Raw genomic sequence first — 21,998 nt, 5'->3', positions numbered from 1 at the left:
TGCAGTAATTTTGATTTATGAGATATTGATGAGTTGATGACTAAAATTGGGAATTGACATGATTAGTAACTGATAGCAGTGCAATTTTGATGATATATATCTGCTGCACTATTGGGGTTTGTGGTTTTAGAGCTGGAAATTGTGATTTCTTACCATTGTTGAATTGGGGGAAATTATAGAAACGTGGGGTTAAAGTTTGAATTTGGTTTTGAAATTTCACCAGAATCATTTGGGTATAATTATTGTGCTTCATACCAAATTTGGGGTGAAAATACCACTGTTTGCCTATTGAACCAAATTTTGCGTAGAAACTGGACTATTTTTAGTTCACATATCAAACCAACCCAGAAAACTTTGAAAATTTACAGGCTCTTTATACCTCATTTCACCAGTTCCTGTGTCAATTTTCGGAGTTGTTTGACATTGTTTGCCTAGCAAACCAAAATTTTGTGGCAAAGCTGATCAAACTTAGTTGGCATAAGAAAACAATTCAGAAAACTTTGAAAATTTATAGGCTATTTATACCCCATTTCAGTAGTTCCCATGTCAATTTTGGGGGTCGTTTGACACTGTTCTCTTGCTGAACCAAAATTTTGTGGCAGACCTGGTCAATTTTAGTTTACATAGTAAAACCCCTCAAAAGCTGCTGAAATTTTACCAGTAGTTAGTCCATATTGGGTTTCCAGTGCGTACCAAATTTCAGATCAAAATAGAGTCGTTTGTGTGGTGAACCAAAATTGGAGCATATTTTTGGTAAATTATGTGAGCTAGTATCTGTCTTTGCCTTGATTATGAAACTTGATATTTGAGCTTGATATCATTTCATTAGGTTGTCTTCATTCCAGTTTACTAACTGTTCATTTGGTGTCTATATCTTATTTTGACCCCAGTGTCACATTGCTTGTTCTTGTGTCACGTCTTGTTCCTTGTCGTTCTTGAACATTTTGTTTAAAATTTGTGAGTTTTTGAATTGCCATTGGTATCTTAGTTCCAAGGAAACCAAGCAAGAAGAAGTGAGTGGTAAAAGGCTTGAGGGTGTGAGTGCATTAGAGGGTAAAAGCCATCTGTTTGTGTGAAACACCTAGAGAGGGTTAGTCATTTCCTACTAACTTGTTTTCTTGCTGCTCAAAATCATGTCAAATGAAACTGGTAGTAGTGGGGAGAGAGTCCTAGTTGATGAAGCTATGTATAGGGACGCCGTGGCTGCACAATTTGAGAGATTGACCTTGGCCATGAATACGTTGAGGGATGACATGAATAGGATTTTGGAGGAGATGAGAAGGGATAGGGAAGAGAGAGCAAGGGGTAGAGATGATGCTAGGGACAGAAGGCAAGAAGTGAGAAATATAGGGGAACCAAGGGTGGAGAACCTTGAGGGTGAAGTGCATGTTGAGGAAGAGTTTGAGGAAGCAATAAAATAAGAATTTGAGGTTGGGAACTATAACTATGGTGGTAGGGGTTATAGACCACCTAGGGCCAGGGGAGCTAGAGGTAGAAGAGGAGGTAGGTTGCCTAGATTTGGGGAGTATGGATATGGAGCCCTAGAAGAGAGGGTAGACACTAATGTGGGTAGTATTAAGATGAAAATTCCTCCCTTTCATGGGAAGGAGAATCCGGATGCTTACATGGAATGGAAAAGACAAGTTGAGCTAATTTTTGAGTGTCATAACTATAGTGAGGAAAAGAAGGTGAAGCTTGCAGCTGTAGAGTTTAAGGAGTATGCTATAGTGTGGTGGGACCAATTGATGGTTAGGAGAAGGACTTTAGGTCTTAGACCCATTGCTTCTTGGGAGGCTATGAAAGAAGCAATGAGGGAGAGATTTGTTCCCCAACACTACTTTAGGGAACTCCACCAAAGGTTGCAAAGGATGACACAAGGAGGGAAGAGTGTAAAGGAGTACTATAAGGCAATGGAGATAGCCTTAGCAAGGGCACAATTAGATGAACCTCCAGAGGCTACTATGGCACGTTTCCTAGCTGGTCTTAACATAGAGATTGCACATGTTGTTGAGTTGCACTCTTATACTAATTTGATTGAGTTGGTGCACATAGCCATTAAAGTAGAAAAACAATTGAAGATGAAGAGAGCTTTGAAGTATGGTAGTGGTGTCCATTCAGCTCCAAAGGCCCCTTGGAAACCAAATGTAGATAAGACTTCTAAGGGTGAGAAAGAAATTCCTAAGTTTAGGAAAGAAGAGTGGAAGGGGAAAGAAAAGGTAGAAAGTAAAGATAAGGAGAAGGGGGGTACTGCCACTACTAGGACTAGAGATGTGAAATGTTTCAAGTGTTTGGGATATGGGCATTATGCTTCCCAATGTTCTAACAAGAGAGTCATGGTGATTAGGGAAGATGGGGAGGTAGAGAGTGAGGAAGAAAATGAATCCGAACCATTGATGTTAGTTGAGGGGAATGAAAATGAAGAGGATGTGCACGTTGAAGAGCCATCCGATGGGTATGACTTTGCATTGGTTACCATGAGGACCTTGAGTGCTCAACCTATTGTGGATAGTGATGAGTTGCAAAGGGAAAACATCTTTCATACTAGGTGTGTGGTGAAGGAGAAATTGTGTAGCATGATTATAGATGGGGGTAGTTGTTGCAATGTGGCTAGTTCCTTACTTGTGGAGAAATTAGGATTGCCTACCCTTAAGCATCCTAAACCTTATGGGTTACAATGGCTAAATGATTGCAACAAAGTGAAGGTAACTAAGCAAGTAGTGGTACCTTTCACTAGAGGAAGCTACCATTATGAGGTCTTATGTGATGTAGTGCCCATGATAGCTACACATATCTTGCTAGATAGGCCATGACAGTATGATAGGTATGTGATTCATGATGGGAGGAAGAATCACTACAATTTGAAAAAAGATGGCGCACACATGCCTTGGTGCCCTTGTCACCAACACAAGCACATGAGGACCAAATGAGAATATTGAGGGTCATTCGGGGAGAAAAGAGAGTTGGAGTGAAAAATTAAGAGAGGCCGAGCACAAGAGTGAAGAAAGTAAAGAAAATAGTGATGGGAAAGAGAAAAAGAAAGAAGTGAAAGAAAAGAAAGTGAGTGTAATGGAAAAGGGAGAGGGCTTGGGACAAAAGGAGAGAAGAGAGAAAAGATGAGCTTGTATGTTGGGGAAGGGAGTTGAGAGGAGCTTTGAGGGGTGGCATGCCATTGTGCATTCTCATGTATAGGGAGAATTATTTAAATGTTTATGACCTTGACCCCAATCTTCCTTCTTCTGTTGTGTCTCTTTTGCAGGAATACCAAGATGTGTTTCCGGATGAGATACCTTCGGATTTACCACCTATTAGGGGTATTGAACACCAAATAAATTTCATTCCTGGTGCTCAAATTCCTAATAGACCAGCCGATAGGAGTAGTCCAAATTGAGACTAAGGAGCTTCAAAGACAGGTAGATGAGCTTTTGGCTAAGGGACATGTCCGTGAGAGCATGAGTCCTTGTGCGGTTCCTGTTTTACTTGTGCCAAAGAAGGATGGAACATATAGGATGTGCGTGGATTGTAGAGCCGTGAATAAAATCACTGTAAAGTATCGCCACCCTATTCCTAGATTGGATGATTTGTTGGATGAATTGCATGGTTCTTGTTTTTTTAGTAAGATTGATTTGAAGAGCGGTTACCATCAAATTAGAATGAGAGTTGGTGATGAATGGAAAACCACCTTCAAAATAAAACATGGATTATATAAGTGGCTAGTGATGCCTTTTGGTCTCACTAATGCCCCTAGTACTTTTATGAGGCTTATGAACAATGTTTTGAGAGCTTTTATTGGAAAGTTTGTTATTGTTTACTTTGATGATATTCTTGTCTATAGCAAAAACATTGATGATCATTTGCATCATTTGAAACTTGTGTTTGATGTGTTGAGAAAAGAAAAATTATATGCAAATGTGAAAAAGTGTTCTTTTTGCTTAGAAAGAATTGTGTTTTTGGGATTTGTTGTGAGTAGCAAAGGTGTTGAAGTAGATGATGAAAAGGTTAAGGCAATTAGAGAATAGCCAACACCTAAAAATGCATCTGAAGTTAGGAGCTTTCATGGATTAGCAAGTTTTTATAGGAGATTTGTACCTAACTTTAGTTCATTGGCTGCTCCATTAAATGAACTTGTCAAAAAGAATGTGACATTTGTTTGGGGTGAAGAACATGAACATGCATTTGCCATGCTTAAAGAGAAATTGTGTTCTGCACCTTTATTAATTTTGCCTAATTTTGACAAGACATTTGAGATTGAATGTGATGCATCGGGTATAGGAATTGGAGCTGTTCTCATGCAAGAGAAACGTCCAATTGCTTACTTTAGTGAAAAGTTGCATGGTGCCACATTGAATTATTCAACATATGACAAAGAATTGTATGCATTAGTTAGGGCATTAGAGACATGGCAACATTATCTATGGCCTAAGGAATTTGTCATACATTCTGATCATGAGTCTTTGAAGTATATCAAAAGCCAACATAAGTTGAGTAGGAGGCATGCTAAATGGGTAGAATTTATAGAGTCTTTTCCTTATGTTGTGAAATATAAGCAGGGCAAAGAGAATGTGGTAGCTGATGCACTCTCCCGCAGGTATAATCTTCTTACTACTCTTGATTCTAAATTATTGGGATTTGAGTATGTTAAAGAATTATATGAACATGATGATGACTTTGCTGCCATATTCCATGCATGTGAGAAATCTACATTCCAAAAGTACTTTAGGCATGATGGATATTTGTTTAAAGAAAATAGATTGTGTGTGCCTAAGAGTTCTTTGAGGGAATTGCTTGTAAATGAGAGTCATAGTGGAGGCCTTATGGGGCATTTTGGTGCTGCCAAAACACTAGATGTCCTTAGGGAGCATTTCTTTTGGCCCCACATGAGAAAAGATGTTGAGAGACTATGTGCTAGATGTGAGACTTGCAAGAGAGCAAAGTCTAAGGTGATGCCTCATGGGCTATACACACCTTTACCTGTGCCTAAGCATCCTTGGGTTGATTTGTCCATGGACTTTGTCTTGGGATTGCCTAGGTCACAAAGGGGTGATGATTCAATTTTTGTTGTTGTGGATAGGTTTTCAAAAATGGCTCATTTTATCCCATGTCACAAAAATGATGATGCTACATATGTTGCTAATCTATTCTTCAGGGAGGTTGTTAGGTTACATGGTATACCTAGAACCATTGTGAGTGATAGGGATGTCAAGTTCTTGAGTCATTTTTGGAAGGTTCTTTGGGGAAAATTGGGAACTAAGCTACTTTTCTCTACTACTTGCCATCCCCAAACTGATGGCCAAACAGAAGTAGTGAATAGGACCAGAGTCACACTTTTGAGAGCCTTAGTGAAACAAAATTTAAAGTCTTGGGAGGAATGCATACCATACATAGAATTTGCATATAATAGGGTTGTGCATTCATCTAGTGGATACTCTCCTTTTGAGCTTGTTTATGGTCTTAATCCACTTACTCCCTTGGATTTGTTGCCATTGCCTATTGATCATGTTGCTTCATTGGATGGTGAGAAAAAGGCTGAAATGGTTAAAAAGATGCATGAACAAGCTAGGTTGCATCTAGAAAGGAAAAATGAGCAATATGCATCTCATGCTAATAAGGGGCGAAAGCCTATGATTTTTGAACCTGGTAACTTGGTATGGATCCATTTAAGAAAGGAAAGGTTTCCTAATCAAAGGAAATCTAAGTTGCATCCTAGAAGTGATGGCCCTTTTCAAGTGCTTGAAAGAATTAACAATAACGCATATAAGATAGAATTGCCTAGTGATTATGGTGTTAGTAATACTTTTAATGTAACTGATCTAACTCCTTTCCTTGGTGCAGAAATAAATTCGAGGACGAATTCTTTTCAAGTGGGAGAGGATGATGAAGATCATCATGGAGCACCACCACCCTTCAAAGGGGCAATCACTAGGGCGAGAGCTAAGCAACTTCAAAGCATGCTCATGGACCATAAAAGGATTTTCGGCTTAGGAGGGGAGCTGCATAAGGAAGACCTAGCTTGCTTGCTCCAAGAATCTAAGTGGATCACCATGTGCCAAGTTGGAGCTTCCATTGCCACGTCACCAGCCACGTCAGATTCCATTGCCACATCACTGACCACGTCACCAGCCACTTTGGACATGCCTCATGCCACCCTGGAGTCCACTTGGCTGCCACCTAGGTGTTTGTAGGGTTCACGCCACACGGAGGGAGCTCATTGGTTCATTTGAATTAAAGAGAGCTACTTTTTGACCAAGTGGGCCCCAATATTCTGCCACAAAGAGGGATTAATTGCTGCCACCTTTTGCCCTTTTGCAATAAATGTTGCTGCCATCTTTTGTCTTTATAATTAATGCACTTACTATTCTTGTTAGGATAGCCAACATGGCACAATTAGTTGTAACTTTTGTCTTAACAAATTTAGCTTGTGTTTCTGTAAACCTAGGTTTATAAGGAAGAGAATACCATCTTCTTCCTTCAGTTTTTGATTGCTGTTGTACATGAGAGCCTCCCTTGGAGAGAGTTTGAGTCTTCTTTCTTACTAGTTTCTAGAAGAACTAGAACTTAGGCAACTTGATCACTTGCCTATTTTACTTGATGATCAATGTAATCTCCCACAAGTTGGGTTATTGTGTTGACACTTGATCTGTTCCTCTTTGAAATATATATTCTGGTGCTTTTTTTTCCATAGAGATTGCATCTTATTTTGTTCAAAGAAAACTTGTTTTGGTGCTGATGATCCTTGGGTTCCATTAGAGGTCTGCATCCTTAGGCAATGTTCATTTGGGTGCTTAACATAAAGCCTAAGTTCATGCACCGTGTTAACATTTTTCTATTAGTAAATAAAGCCCATAATATAATCATTAATTCTTAAACTCTTTTTATATGATAATGCTACATGTTTTGATGATGGGTGCCTGAATAGACAAAGTAGATATTAAAATTGATTGGAAGTTTCAAATCATTTTGATTTTCAAATAAATAAAATGTTATAAATAAGTGAATTAATTAAAATATTTTGGATTTGATGATAATTGCATATTAAACCCTATAAATTAAAATATATAATAATCTTGAGGTCCAATGATAATTTCATCTTAGACCTCATAATGAAAGGCATTTAGATAATTAATTAAAATTTTCCAAGGTCTAATGATAATGGCATCTTAGACCTTATGGTTAAAATAATTAAATCTTTTAGGGTTTAATGATAATTTCATCTTAAACCCTTCAAGTTAAAATTAATATTATGCTTGGGATTTAATGATAATTTCATCTTAAATCCTTAAATTAAAAATTAATAAAATCTTTAGAGTTTAATGATGATTTCATCTTAAACTCTATAAATGAATATAATTAAAATAATTAAATCTTTTAGGGTTTAATGATAATTTCATCTTAAACCCTTCAAGTTAAAATTAATATTATGCTTAGGATTTAATGATAATTTCATCTTAAATTCTTAAATTAAAAATTAATAAAATCTTTGGAGTTTAATGATGAGTTCATCTTAAACTCTATAAATGAATATAATTAAAATAATTAAATATTTTAGGATTTAATAATAATTTAATCTTAAGCTCTACAAATTAAAAATTAATTTTTTTAGATTTAATGATAAGTTCATCTTAAATTCTACCAATTTGATTAATTAAAACTTTTTGGGTCTAATGATAATGGCATCTTAGACCGCTATAAAACTAAGATTAATTATTTTTGAGATTTAATGAAGATCGAATCTTAAACTTTGCAAATTAAAACAATAAAATGTTGGTTTTATTGATAATTTCATCATAAACCCTAAGATATATAACATTAATGTTTGGAGGTCTAATGATAATTTCATCTTAGACTTTTTAAAAATCACTTATACCCAATAAATCAAAATAATTAAATTAATTTCTCTTAGACTATTCTAAAAGTAACAATAGATGTAATAAGTGATATTATTCTTGCAATATGAATCATTTGGTTGATTGAGAGCTACGAATTAAAAGGAAATTTGACTTAGGAGGCATCTTGCTAAATCTCTTAGTCAACTTGTAAGTAATATATGTATTCAATTTATAAATTGTATTTCATAAATAATTAGGCGCACCACACACGTAACACCCTCGGTCATTTGAACACTGATGATGAGATAAATATAGGGAATTGAAGGTTTTCACGATTGAAATCCCTAAGAGCTGAATAATACCTTTCTGGAATTAAAGTTTTAATCAAAGAATGAAGGAAATTAACAAAATGTTAGGTAGGTATCATTTGCATCACATATATGCTTTACTCCTTTTAATAAGATTTATATTTAATAAAATAATTGATACCTTTTAAAATAAAATTAAAATTCATTTTCTTAAATATATTTGGCTTCTATTTTTAATAATGTGGTTTAAAAAATATATAAATAAAAATAAAAAACTCTTAAAACAAAAAAATCTATTTTAAATTTCATTTTCAATTTCAAACATTTTTTAATTTTTAAGTTAATTTAATTTCAAAAAAAATTTACAAGTCAATTTAATTTTTTCAAGTTAATTTCATTTCAGGCAAGATTTTATTTCAACAAATTTAATTTTCAAAGCCCAATTTAATTTTCAAGTAGAATTTAGTTTTCAAGCCAAATTTAATTTTCAAATAAAATTTCATTTTTTTTAGATTATCTGTCTAATTTAGAAGCTTCTTTTAAAATAAAAATTTTTCAAAAATAAAAATAAAACAAAAAGCAAATGGAGTCAAAATTCACTTTTAGAGTCGTTTCACTTACTTGTGTATTTGACATACCCTAATCGTGAGATATTTAAGCATTCCTACATTTATGTTTCCGATCAAACACAAGGAATCAATATCTTAATTTAAACTCCATTTATAATTATTAGCATTAATTTAGTTGAGCATATCCTTAAATCCATCTACTCATTTAAGGACGATATGGGATGCTTAACACATTTTCCACATGTATACAAACCCCGAACCTTGAATCTCTGGATTAGAAGTGGATTATTTTTATTTGTTTTCAATCAAAATTTCCAAGAATAAAATAAATGATTTTTCTCTATTTTTCCCTTAAAAATTAGAGTGGTGACTCTACACTTTTTCACTTCAATAAGAATTGTCTGGCGACCGCAAAATACGTTGCGACACATATCATAAACATCTTATTCTAGGCGCTTAGGAACCATGAAACCAACTTTTTGGAACCTTAGAAAAGAAGGGAGAAAAAGTCAGACAAAACCCACTTCGGCTGTCGAAGTCTTAGGCTACGAAAGTCTTAGGCTTCGGAAAACACTTTTATCTAGTGCTGACTTTGACTGTCGAAGTCTTGGACTTCAACTGCCAAACCTGGAAATTTTTCAAATTTTTTAAGAAACTTCATGCTTCGACTACCGAACTTGGGAATTTCTCAAATTTACAAGTCAAAACCTTGCAAATTCCTTCTCCCATTAACACCCAAACTCATTTCAAAGTTCCAAAACATAATCCCTTCACATATGCACATCTTTGGGGCCTAAAACAACTTGAAAACATACTTAAAACCCACATACATTCATCAAAAACTCAAATCCTAGGTTTTCCCTAAACCCAACATAGCATATACATGGATTTCTTCAAATTCATCATGGAAAATTAGCCATTTAAGGCCCATAACAATTAAATATAATTATTCTAACCATAAAACATATAATTTCAACATAAAATCATAAAACCCTAACCTAACATACATAAACTTCCTAAAACTCGATTGAAACATAACTTTTTATAAAATTGAAGTTATAGAAACTCATCCTCATGAATTTTCTTAGATCTATCCATTAGATCAAGAAGAAAAGAAGATTACCTCTTTTCTTAGACCTTAGAGGTGAGAGAAGTACAACTTCAAAACTTGAATCTATTCTTTCACACTTCTAAATGGAAAAATCTACCTGTAGGTGTTCAAAAACTCAAGGAAATCTCTTTAAAGAGTTCTTTGTACGCCCCCAAAGTTGAGAGAGAGAGAGGAAAGAAGAAAACCCTAAGTGCTTTGACAGTAAAATAAGATTTGGACCTTTTTTATACCCCTCTGTCGAGGGACTTTCGGCTGCCAAAAGTTCAGCTTTTGGCTGCCAAAGTCTTCTCTATCCAAAAGAGCTTTTGGGCAAGAAAAAGGGGCTTCGGTTGCCAAAAATCCATACTTCGGCTATCGAAACTCCTTCTGCTAGAAATATTTACTTAAAAACTTTTTGGAAATAAAACTTTTAAAATATTTTTCATTCTTAAATACATTTTGAATATATCACACATATATAAATATACTTTCACATCTTATTGCCACTCCCTCATCAGTGAAATTTTACTTTTCACTAGAATTTCCATCAAGGACAGATATTTCGACATTGGAAAATGATGGATATTATAGAATCAATCTCAACTAATGCCTAATTTTTAAAATCACCACAAGTACATGTTATTAAAGATGATCCTCAACGTAAAGATGTTAAATCAACAATTATAAAATGTGTACTTCTACGGACAGTTCAAATTATATTTTGAATGAGAATAAACTGCGAAGCAACATATACATTTTTTAAAATACATATATGTTTGCAAATTCAATTATCTAAATCTAGCCCTATTTTGATCATATACACATAGACTCACTAAGTGTCTTCCTATGAAAAATATAATTTACACTGCCCCTAGAAGCATGTATTATTCTATAATTGATGTTTCAACATTTTCACATGGAGGATCTTCTTTAATAACACATGCTTGTTTTGATTTCATATATGTCAAAATCTAACATTTATAACATTATTAACAATTAATTTTTTATTATAATATCCTTTAAAAAATTTCAATCCAATTATTCTTTTTATTAATATTAAATATTAAAGAATAATTTCACACCATAGCTTTTTCACATCAAACATCTTTTTTCAAAATATATAATTAAATAAAACTATTTCAAACTAATCATATATTTTTCTTTATTTTTCAAAAAAAAATCCTTTTTAACAATTAGTCTTCTAAACTAATAATATCCCTAATCTTATCATTTTTTTTTAAATTATCCCTAACCTAACACAACATCTCTACAATTTGTAGAACAATAAAATTTTATAACATGTAACATAAAAAAATATATTATAACAATTTGTAATTAAATTTATTATATAATATCAACAATAAAATTACCTAAACAATATTATGCACTTCCTTCATCTACAGAGAGAGAGAGAGAGAGAGAGAGAGAGAGAGAGAGAGAGAGAGAGAGAGAGAGGAGATTGTGAGAGTGTGCAAGAGAGAAGAGTGCTTGAATTTTTTTTTTTTTCTTTTCTAAAGAGTGAATGGGAGAATGTCGTAGGGCCGATGAGGTTTAAATGATAGTATAAATACTATACACTACTCTTAGTTGCATTCATCAGTTGGGTCAATTCAAGAATCTTGTAGGGGAGTTAAACACTACCCAAGCTTGTGCCTTACAGGCAATGGCAGGTAGCTAGACGCTACCCAAGCTTGTGTCTAGATGCTCGGTCTGCAACCTACCTGCACGCACTGGTGTAAGGCGCGTGTCAAGCTAGACACTATCCTTAATAGCGTCCAACAACTCCATTTCTGACATCGTGCATTATTTTAATATTTTTTTACTTTTCAAACAAACAGTACATTTGTTTAAATTTTCTTCAACATGGATGCTACACATGATAGCGCCTCCCTCTCTCTCTTCTAACTCAGCAATTGTTATCCCTTTTTGGTAAAAATTTTCTATCTCACCCTTTTGGTAATTTTTTTTTAGGCTCATTAATTACCATGTTCCCCTATATGCATATTTAACTAAGTTAGTTTGATACAAATTTATTTACATGCATAATCTCTAAATTATTATAACCTAAGGTTTCTATCATACATGTATAAGTTAATTTTAATGTTAATAAGTTATTCTTAAGTTCAAAATTAATTAAGTCAAATTTCATGCATAGTTGTAATTAAGGTATAAAAATAAAACATAACTAAAAGAAAGGAGGGAGGAGAAAAGAATTCAATCCCTAAGAAAAAATAAATAAATAAAATGGTCATTTACAAAATTAAAAAACATATCTTACAACTATTACAAGGGCCTAGACCCATTACATCCCATGCAAGGAAGTCTTGAAGTTTAAATTTCCCTTTGTTCCATCAATGAAAAAATCCGCTTCTACTCCATCCCCTTTGTAATTTTTGTTCAGGTTCCATTTACTTTGGGCCGTTTTAATTAATTCACATAAAAAAAAAAAACTCAAAAGTTTCTATTGAAATAATACAGAATAAAAATTAAATAAATAATAAATATGAAATAAAAGAGAGAGAAATTAACTATTTAACTATTAATTTTAATCAATTTAAATGTCCTAATGTAATTAAATCAATTAATCCTAGTTCCAGTAGGTCTAACATTCCTAAAGAAACCCTAATAAGTAAAAAACGTGGGTTTTAATTTAAAAAATATATATATAAAGAGTCCTATTTTAATTAAATCTATATAAAACTTCTAAAAAATCTATAAGAACATAAAATTTAATAAAAAATAAAAAAAAAATCTACAACCCTAAATATATTACACTTTAATATGAAAAATAAGAACATTAAAAATAGCAACCTTAAAAGCATATAAAATTCACAAATTCAGTTATAATGTAAACTGACAAAAAAAAAGACTAAAAAGTAAAAATAAATTAAAAATGCCAAATTTACTCAAAAGATTATCAACTTTTATCATAAGATAGCTAAAACACCGAATTAAAATATAGAAAAAAGAAACCCCTAATTTCATGCACCAATTAATACAGAATATTAAAACTATCTACTACTACCACAAAATTGGCAAATCAGAGCAATGATTTAATAAAAATTTCATAATTAATCTACACAGAATTAAATGAAATATAAAAAATATTATGAAAAACTAGACATCCTAAATTATCACAAAAAAAAATTACATAGCAATGCATTAAGCTAAACACGGAAAATTCAAAAAATCATTAAAAATAGAAGAAAAATGTTTTCTGTATGATTCAAAAGACAATTCCCATTGAATCCAATGGAACACTTAAAATCACAAAAAAAAAATTAATAAATCAAGAATATAAAAATATAGAAAACTAAAAAGAAAGAAAATAACAATCTTGGAGTTGTGATGCCAATCAGAAACGTACTTTCTTTAGATGATTTCAATAGAATTTTGAGACTCTTTTGGCACCTTGAAAATCTTAAGAATGTGTTGGAACAAATAAAATGAAATAATTTTGGGTGAATTGATTAATTAAATTCTCTAAACTATGTGATTAGTGTGTGAATGCAGGTAAAAGTAATGATTGGAAATCAGAAGAGAAAGAAAACTTTTACAGAGAAACTCTGCCACACACCATTAGATCTAAAACAAAATTTTAAATTTTCCTTAATTTCAACCACTCTAAAAGTCTCCCCCCAAGCCCTAATCATAATAATGTAACAACATATTTATAGTAGGGTTAGGATAAACTAACCTAATTTAATTAGGTTTTTAAAATATTTTTTAAAAAATAAAAAATAAAATAAAATAAAATAAAAAACAAAAATATATCCTAAATTTCAACTTTTTTGTTATCTTTTTTATCTTTTATCTTTTTTTTTATTTTATCTAATAATAAAGTTAAAGTTCTTCTGCCAAACTTTTTATCTCTTTTTTTTTCTTTTCTTTTATTTTTTTAATTTATTAATTAATAAAAATGTTTTTCAATAAAACCCAAAAGAAAATCAAGCTCATATCCATTTATAATTGAAATTAAAGGTTTAATGGATTTCATTATTCAATTTGACTCAATTATATATTTTTAGACCTATTTAAAATTTTGAAAAATATTAAATTAAATCTAATTAAATAATATAGGCCTATGAATCTTAAATAAAACTTTTTATTTTCAAAATAATGTAATTAATTTTCTAAAATATTCAAAAATTTTTTATTTTATTAATTTTTTAATTATTTCATAGTATCTAAAAATATTTTGGGATTTTTACAATTCAATAATATTTTCATTATAATGCTTCTCATTACCTCTATAACATACTTGAAATAATGGGGGTAAAATGTAGGTGTCTGTATATGTACTTTGAATGAATTGGACAAATTTGATGGGACGGACAACCCAATGATGCATTTGAGGGGGTATGATGTCCACCAAGATAATTAAGCTTAAATTATTAGGCTTTTCGGGTTTTTTTGATGGATCTGTAGACTAGTCAGCAAAGGCCCAATGAGTCCTTTTCTAAACGCCTGGCTCTTTGAAGAAAGAAGACAACATTGATGAAGAATCATTCCACCAAAAAGGACCAAATCAGGATGGTAGTGATGGGAAACTTGCTGACGATCAATAAGAAGCCCTGTTACATTCCCTTGAGCTTCTTTGGGGATTTATACGAGGTGGGATGCTATAGGCTTATGGAAATGATGAAGGTGGTCAATCCAAACACCAAGAATAAGAACCAAAGGTAGAGATTGTCAATACAATTTGAAGAAGATACTCAAGCTTAGAGGCTCCAATGTCTATAAAGGGATTACTGCACTCCTTGGCCCCAGTTCTCACTTCTCATACCAAATCCTTTGCCTAAGGTCAATTCTAATGCTTCCTTTAGTTTCCACCAAATAGCAAGCCACTACACCGGCCATTATAATTGAATGAGGCATGAAAACCAGTTTGACTATGGAACGATGCCGGACCCAAGTGAAGCGACTGGAGGTGATTACTATCTTTTGTAACATAATGATAGCTTTGAGACCAATTTTCTTATGATCGTACTTTTGCTTAGTTTTTGCTTCCTCAATATATAGTGGCATTTGTAAGTTAATCGTCTTATGAAAATGTTTTACATTAACTCCAAGCATCATACCTCATTTAATTTGAATGCAATTAATAAATCATTGGGGCATGAGACTAATCTTGATGAGTAAAAAAAAAAATAGATGAAAAAAAAAATCATGGGATGATCTTTCTAGACTAACTTGTTACAAATCAACTCAAGTCAATCCAAAAGTTAGAATACATTAATAAAGGACATGAGAACATATAGAAATATATTTCTTGGGAGCCATTAAATAAATTCTTGGGAGGAGGCATTTTGATTATTGGGGGCAATTTGATAAACTTCTAAGAAATGTTAAAGCAAGGGCAACTTCTTGAAACCGCAACTTTTGAAAAATATTGCAGTACAATAAAAGCTTGCCAAGTACCTAGCATTGTGATTACCTCATGAAAAAAAAAAATAATAATAAAAATAAAAATTCCTGCAAGATGGAAAAGTCCAAAATGGGTTATCAAGGCAAAAGTTAGGTTGAAAATGCTTAGCTAAAAAATAGTTTTTGGAAAACATCACCCGATCATAGGTGTGGTGTTATGCTGTTGGGAATACTTATCTCATATTAATAAAATATAAAGACGAAAGGGTAAATATAAATAATTGAATTGTAATATTAATTTAATTAATTATTTTATGTGTAAAGTAATTTAAATATTTATATAATTTTAAATTAAAATAAATTAAATTATAATTTAATTATCTCTCTCTAAATTTAATATTTGCAATTAATTATAGTCTTATTGAGTCAACGAAGTGTTTGAATAAAATAAAACTTCATTCATGAGTTTGATATTCATTATGCTTGCCACTTTTGGAGGAAAATATGAATGGAGCAAATAAAGTAAGAATGTTTTCTTATATAGTATTTGATTTAAATGAAAATTTATTTAAAATTTTTAATAATAAAATACGTGAAATTTATTATAACTAAACTAAATTTTATTAACATTGATAGAATTTATAAATAAATTTTAAATTTAAAATTATAAATATTTCAAGTGATAATATTATCGTCTTATTATATATCATTTTATTTTATTTTATTTATTCTAAATATAAAATTTATTTCATTTAAAATAGATTTCATATTTAATATAAAATACACAAACTAAAAATTTTATTTATAAATAAATTATATCATGAAATTTGTTAGCAAATGAAATGAATTTTATTATAGGATTGAACTAAATATAATTTTAATTTTCACTTGTAATATAGGATTTTTTTTTCCTTATATTTATTTATGCTTTCTTGGAATTTGTCAAATTGATGTGGTCTTGAATGTGCTTGAGTACGATGCAACGTGAACGTTCAAGCAATTGAAACCCCTTTTGCTAAAGCTTCATGAATGTAGTAGCCACTGATTCATCTTTTGTTCCCCTCTGCGATTCTTACTTGAACAAGAAGTTTAACAAGGATAATGTGGCCATGTATACACTCATACATGTATACATATTTGAGTGCGGGGAAGTTTTATATATATATGTAGTGACGTACACAGTCACATAACTCAGTTCCTCGTTGCCATAAACTCAATTTGCAGTGCCAATTTTTGGATACTGTTTTATATTAAAAAGGTCCAGATATACTTGTCATTAAAACATAGAAGATAAGATACTGTTCAGAAGTCAGGCAAGAAAAGGAAGACCAACTAGTGAAATGACAATCCATATATAAAGAAGTAAATATTTCTATTTTCCTTGCAACAGAAACAAAATTAATAATACCAATGATAAATTAATATTTGAAGGGGAAAAAAAATAAATTAAAAAAATAATAAATTTACATTTGCGGTCCAAGCGGCAGCCTACTCATGATTTGCTGATATATTGATGGATTGTTGGATAGGTTCAAACTTGGTTCTGACATAGGCTCCACCTTAGGTTCTCCTTTGGGCAGCAGGAACCCCATTTCATTCATCGGACGTTGCTGTGCTAAATATGGGTGGACAGGCATAACGGGCATCTTGGGTTGGCCGGGACCCAATCCAGCCATTGCCAGATTGGCCAAGCCTTGTTGATTCATACCAAAGGAGAAGCTTGGGGCAGGCCCCAGCTGCTGCCTTCCTGGGAGGCTGAAGGATCCATATGCAGCAGACCTCTCAAACCTAGTCATGCTGTTGTGAATTTGTGATGGTTCCGGTCTATGAACATGGGTTTGAACAGCTGTGCCAGCTTGTACAGGTCCGGTACTAGAGGCCACAGAGTTGACATGGCTGCTATTACGAGCAGCAGGAACATCATGATTGTGCTTCCCCTCGTATGTAGTAATCACTGATTTAAGGTCATGTGATGCCCTTTCCACATGCTTCCTCACTGTGCAGCCTGCATTAGTACACTTGTAATAACTCCTGCAATGGACCAAATGTTCAGTTTTAAGTTGAACTGTAAGTTACCTACTGTGCAACCCAAATTAGAGAGAGAAAGCGCTAGCTCATTGATACTAGAATTGTCCCCAGGGTGTGAAATTACAAGTTCAAATCCCAATCAAAATCTAATAAAAAAAATAAAACAAATTAAGAAAAATGTAGAGGGGGGCAGCTGCACTGCACAAAGAAGGTGACAAAATGATAAATCATAATTTCGTAAGCTTTAATCACCTGGGATTTGGATTTCCTTTCACGACTTTCTGCCCATACTTGCGCCAGCGATATCCATCATCAAGGATATCCACTTCACTGGTAGTCTGGACAACAACTCTAGGCTCCCTAATAGCTCTAGTAGCTCCTCCCATGTCAGTTGGATAAGTTTCAATTTTCCTAGATTATCAAACATTTTTACATTATTACCGCTATAATAATGTCATGCCAGGCACCATTCATTAAACAAAAATGTAAATGGAGTATTATTACCTTCTCTTTGACTCAGATTCATCTCCTTCACCATCATAACCCACACTTCCATGTGTAGCCCGATCATCTTCATCTTCATCATTAGAAAAAGTAAATGAGGCATCAACAGCATCACCTGATTCAAAGTTATTGCCATTCTGAGCCTGCATCGAGGAAGAGGGATTGCCAAATTCAGGACCCACGGAAGCTGAAGATGTCACCTCAACATTGTCATGTCTCCACTCAGGAGTTCCAGCAGCAGTTCCCTTTTGTGCACTTGACCAAACAGGATCATTATCCATACCACCTTGTAGTCCAGTTTGCTCTGGGACATCTGGTTGCACATCCAATAGTGGATTTGACGATCCAATAGCTGCCCGCCGGTTAGGTGGAGGTTTGGGATGGTTGTGAGCCCCCTTGTATATGATCTCTGTTATGTGGCCCTCATGAGAGCGTTCCACTTTCTTCTTAACTGGGCAATTTGGATGTGTGCATTTGTAATAACTCCGTGGATACTCGCTGCCCTTCACCTGTTTCTGTCCATATTTTCTCCAGTTATATCCATCCTCAGATGGTGTCCCACTGCCACCACCAGCTACGGAATCTCCAATGGCTCTTTGGTCTCCTTCATGTTGTTGCTCATCAAGACATGGGGAATGTTCACCGCTTCCACCAGCAGTATCAAAGACTCTCTTTTCTGTCATCACAGTGTTACCTCCATTATCCACTTCAGTTGCTGATCTGGAGAAGTCTACTGGAAAATGAAGGGTGTTTCTATTCTGAGACTGGACTTTGGTCGGTTCTACACCATGAGACTGGAGAGAATTTTCAGTATGGACTGAAACCTCAATACTGGGAAAGGATTGCTGGAGAAGAATGGATAGAATTATATACATTCGGGAGGCAAACAAGCTCAAAAAACTAATTAATCACTGAACCTTTCATTTACACAATATTAACTTTATTCATCAGGCTTGGTAGTTTTAGTATTTGAAATTTACTAAAATTAAAAAAATGACCAAGGACAGTAATCAAAATCTGTATCTCTTCATGTGTATATGTATATATATTTCCTAATTATAATTCCAGCAAAGCAGAACTCAGATATGTACTTACTTTGCTTGTTGCACCAATGAAAAAAGAGGATCCTGAGTCTGGAACAGGTTTGAATGCAAAAGAAGATGCATTGAAGTCTTCAATGAAATTATCTTTACCTTTATCAACAGGCTCAGAAGCCACTGTGGAGTTCTTACTGTTACCATTTGTGACAAATGAGAATTTTCCAGTTGTTGGAGATGGTTGTGCCTGAATGATAGGTACAGAAGCAAAATTTGGCACATTATAGAAAAACTACAAATTTCAACTTTCAGAGTAAAATTTAAGTAATATGATATTCACCATAGCAAAATGAAAAGTTTAGAGATTCAAGACACTGATGAGTTGAAAGGATGCTCAAGACAAAGGATAACAACTTTGGTATGAATTATTTAATTACTTGAACTATAAGAACAAGCAATTTTATTTCAATTTTTCATCTGTTACTTCTTACCAAACATGTAAAGGTGCATGTGCATGGTAGATTTTACAGCTTGTCAACCTACTTTCAAATCAAACCTAAATGCAGGATATTATTGTACACTTCAGAGTAATGGCCACAAAAACTGTTTTACACCAGCAATATCATAACAAATGTGTCTTTGAATAAAAGGATTTGGTTTTCAAATTTCCTTCAAACTTGGTAAGATCCCATTTCACAAAAGATAGACATAAGGACAAGGAGATGCAATATACTATGGCAATATCCTGGTAATCAAACCTTCCATTGATTTGTTAAGTTTGCATGGGCAAGTAGTTAATGTCATCTAAAGTAGAAACATAAGTAATAAATCAGTAGCAAAGTCTGTGAAGCATGTAGCAGAATGGATAAGAAGAAAACTCACCCAGCAACTAGAAGTTCTGTTCAGGTGATCAATACTGAACTCAACAGAAGAAAAATCATAGATATATTAGATAATGTTTCTGCAGAGGCCTAACTAGAATCATGGACTTAAGCCCTTAATACATGGACCTGGCATTTTCTTTCCATACTTAAGCTCATTTCTTATATTAGATTATCTGTTATTTAAGATCTACTTTAAAAATAAAATTCCAAGCTCCTTATTGTATTATATTTTATTGCAAATGTTTAGTGCTTGACAATCTCTCACATTCAATTCATTACTAAGTAATAATTGAAAAGTTAAAAGGAATAAACCATATATGATGCCTAAGAATTTTCAAGATTCTAAACTTACCAAAGAATTTGAAAGGAATACCGGAGAATCTAACAAGGTTGTTGGGCTGAGACCAGGTGGTATTGTTAAGTAAGGAGATCGAATCTCAGGGTTCAGTGAAAGGTCAACAGATCTGATACTTTCTGTGTTCAACCTTGGAGCATTAAACCCTGCTCTGGCTGCCATTCTTTCCACAAGACCTCCTCGTGAACTGGATTTCTGGCCAGAAAATGGAGCTAATTCTGTAAACTGAGCACCACCAGTTTGTGTTGCATCCTTTTTGTCAGTATTTCCTGTTATCATCTGCTCTCGTGATCCAGGAAACAGCCCTTCAATTCTATTCTCCCGAGAAGGTTCTGGGATTGTTCTTGAGCTGATGTCATCACCTAAAATTGCTGAGTAAAATGATCTTGGGCTTGGATTAGGAGGCACCCAATCTCCAATTATAGCAACATTATCATCAATCCCAGCCATGTTCTCAAAATTTTGGCTAAAGGTCTGGACAGCTTGCAGTCAAGGTTTTGGCTATAGTTGAATTCCTGAAAGGTTTACAGCAAAAAGAATACGAGATTCAATGAGATATGTCCCAATAATCTGACTAACAACATACATGCTGAGGGGAAAACACTCATCAATTTGCAAATTTTATAGTTGAAAAGCAGAGGTAGGAAAAATGAAAAAGGAAGGTTATATTTGAATGAATTCTTGTTTTACACAAGCCAAAAAAAAAAAGAAGAAGAAGAGAAGAAAACCAGAACTTCAGCTCAAACTGACTCTAACAGAACTTTTGGTCTTAGCAGAGGTGAGTTTAGGATCACTGGAAAACAAAACAGAAACCAAGAATTCTAGTATATTTTCAGTTACAGAAAGGAGATTTAGGAACAAAGCAACAAATTTGCCCTTAAGATTATCCAATCCAATGAATTCACCAATGTACAAAAAGGAAGGACACAAATTCCATAGATATACTCACCAATCCAACTCATTGTTATTTCCAACTAAATGAGTCCATCCAAACATGCATAAGTATATTGGAACACATTTAAAAGATGAGGCAAAAAAAAGAAATATAAAGAGCCAAATAAAATGGATTTGTTTCCAAAATCAGGAGGCTGTAATGATGAATAAACCAATTTCCATTTTTGTTAGCATATATTACCCGAAATAAGGTAGCAAAGCATAATAAGATAACAGACAACATTCCAATTTGATGATATTTTATGAAGGAAACTAATAAAATGAAAAGGGCAAACTTCACAAATGTAGATATGCAAGCTCATATTTTCCATCAAGATCCAGAGATGAAGATTTGATATTTGGGGGGAAAAAGAAAAGAAAGAAAATATGAAATTATTGAGAATGAAAGGAAAACCAGGAAACAACCAGGTTTCAAATTTTAAACAACCAAAAAAAAAATTTCATGGTAAATGAATTATGCAATAAAAGGTAGGTACCTTAAATTGGCAGGGAGATATGGATGTCAGACATTCATTAAAAAAATCTTCAAAATTTGAGGGACTGAAAAAAAGGAGTTAAAGCTAACACCAGAGAGAGAGAGAGAGAGAATGATTAAAAATGATTACCTGATTGATTATGGAGTCAAGGCTAAGATGATGATAATGAACAAGACCCACCACCACCTCCACCACCAACCTGACCCTGACCTAGACCCAGACCCAGACCCAGACCCTTGATCAAATCTTGTTTGTTTTATCTCTCTGTTCAATTCAATCAAAATGGCAATGATCCACTTTTCCAGTCTAAGAAAAAAGAGGCTAAAACATCTTCCTATCAATGCCCTCCTCCTCGTCCTCCTCCTTCTCTCTCTTCCCCCCCTCCTTGTTTATTTTAGCCCAAAATGATATGATGATGTTTAATTGATTTAGAGAAGATTACAAAAAGCAGAATATTATTCTATTATATCACTTCCAAGTCCTCCAAGAAAAACAAAGTAAGGTTAAAAGGAGATCATTGTGGAATGTGGGGGGTCCAGAAATGGATGGAATCTTTGAAGAATGAAAAAAAAAAAAAAAAAAGTGAGAGCACCACGGAGACAG

At 33.4% G+C, this 21,998-nt stretch overlaps 2 protein-coding genes across 3 annotated transcripts; one reads left to right on the top strand and one right to left on the bottom strand.

The window, feature by feature from the left end:
* Positions 1 to 1,133: 1,133 nt before the first annotated feature.
* On the top strand, positions 1,134 to 4,016 carry LOC131182902 (uncharacterized). The gene is made up of 4 exons (XM_058152289.1): positions 1,134 to 1,399; positions 1,457 to 2,702; positions 3,257 to 3,311; positions 3,361 to 4,016. Exons 1-4 carry the CDS (start codon positions 1,134 to 1,136, stop codon positions 4,014 to 4,016), a joined length of 2,223 nt encoding a protein of 740 aa, XP_058008272.1.
* A 12,474-nt stretch (positions 4,017 to 16,490) lies between these two features.
* Positions 16,491 to 21,998, bottom strand: LOC110658373 (probable WRKY transcription factor 2). 2 transcript variants are annotated; one of them, XM_021815946.2, is made up of 6 exons: positions 21,525 to 21,998; positions 19,963 to 20,480; positions 18,785 to 18,973; positions 17,690 to 18,534; positions 17,438 to 17,596; positions 16,491 to 17,188 (listed from the first exon to the last, which is right to left on the bottom strand). In XM_021815946.2, the coding sequence occupies exons 2-6, from the start codon at positions 20,413 to 20,415 to the stop codon at positions 16,621 to 16,623; spliced, it is 2,214 nt and encodes a 737-aa protein (XP_021671638.1). In that variant the 5' UTR covers positions 20,416 to 20,480; positions 21,525 to 21,998; the 3' UTR covers positions 16,491 to 16,620. The 2 variants fall into 2 exon arrangements, with proteins under 2 accessions (XP_021671638.1, XP_021671639.1); XM_021815947.2 differs by lacking the exon at positions 21,525 to 21,998 and adding an exon at positions 21,396 to 21,495.

The sequence above is a fragment of the Hevea brasiliensis genome, chromosome 9, assembly GCF_030052815.1.
Source record: "Hevea brasiliensis isolate MT/VB/25A 57/8 chromosome 9, ASM3005281v1, whole genome shotgun sequence".
NCBI classification, from domain to species: Eukaryota; Viridiplantae; Streptophyta; class Magnoliopsida; order Malpighiales; family Euphorbiaceae; genus Hevea; species Hevea brasiliensis.
This window is presented reverse-complemented; position numbering and strand designations above follow the sequence as displayed.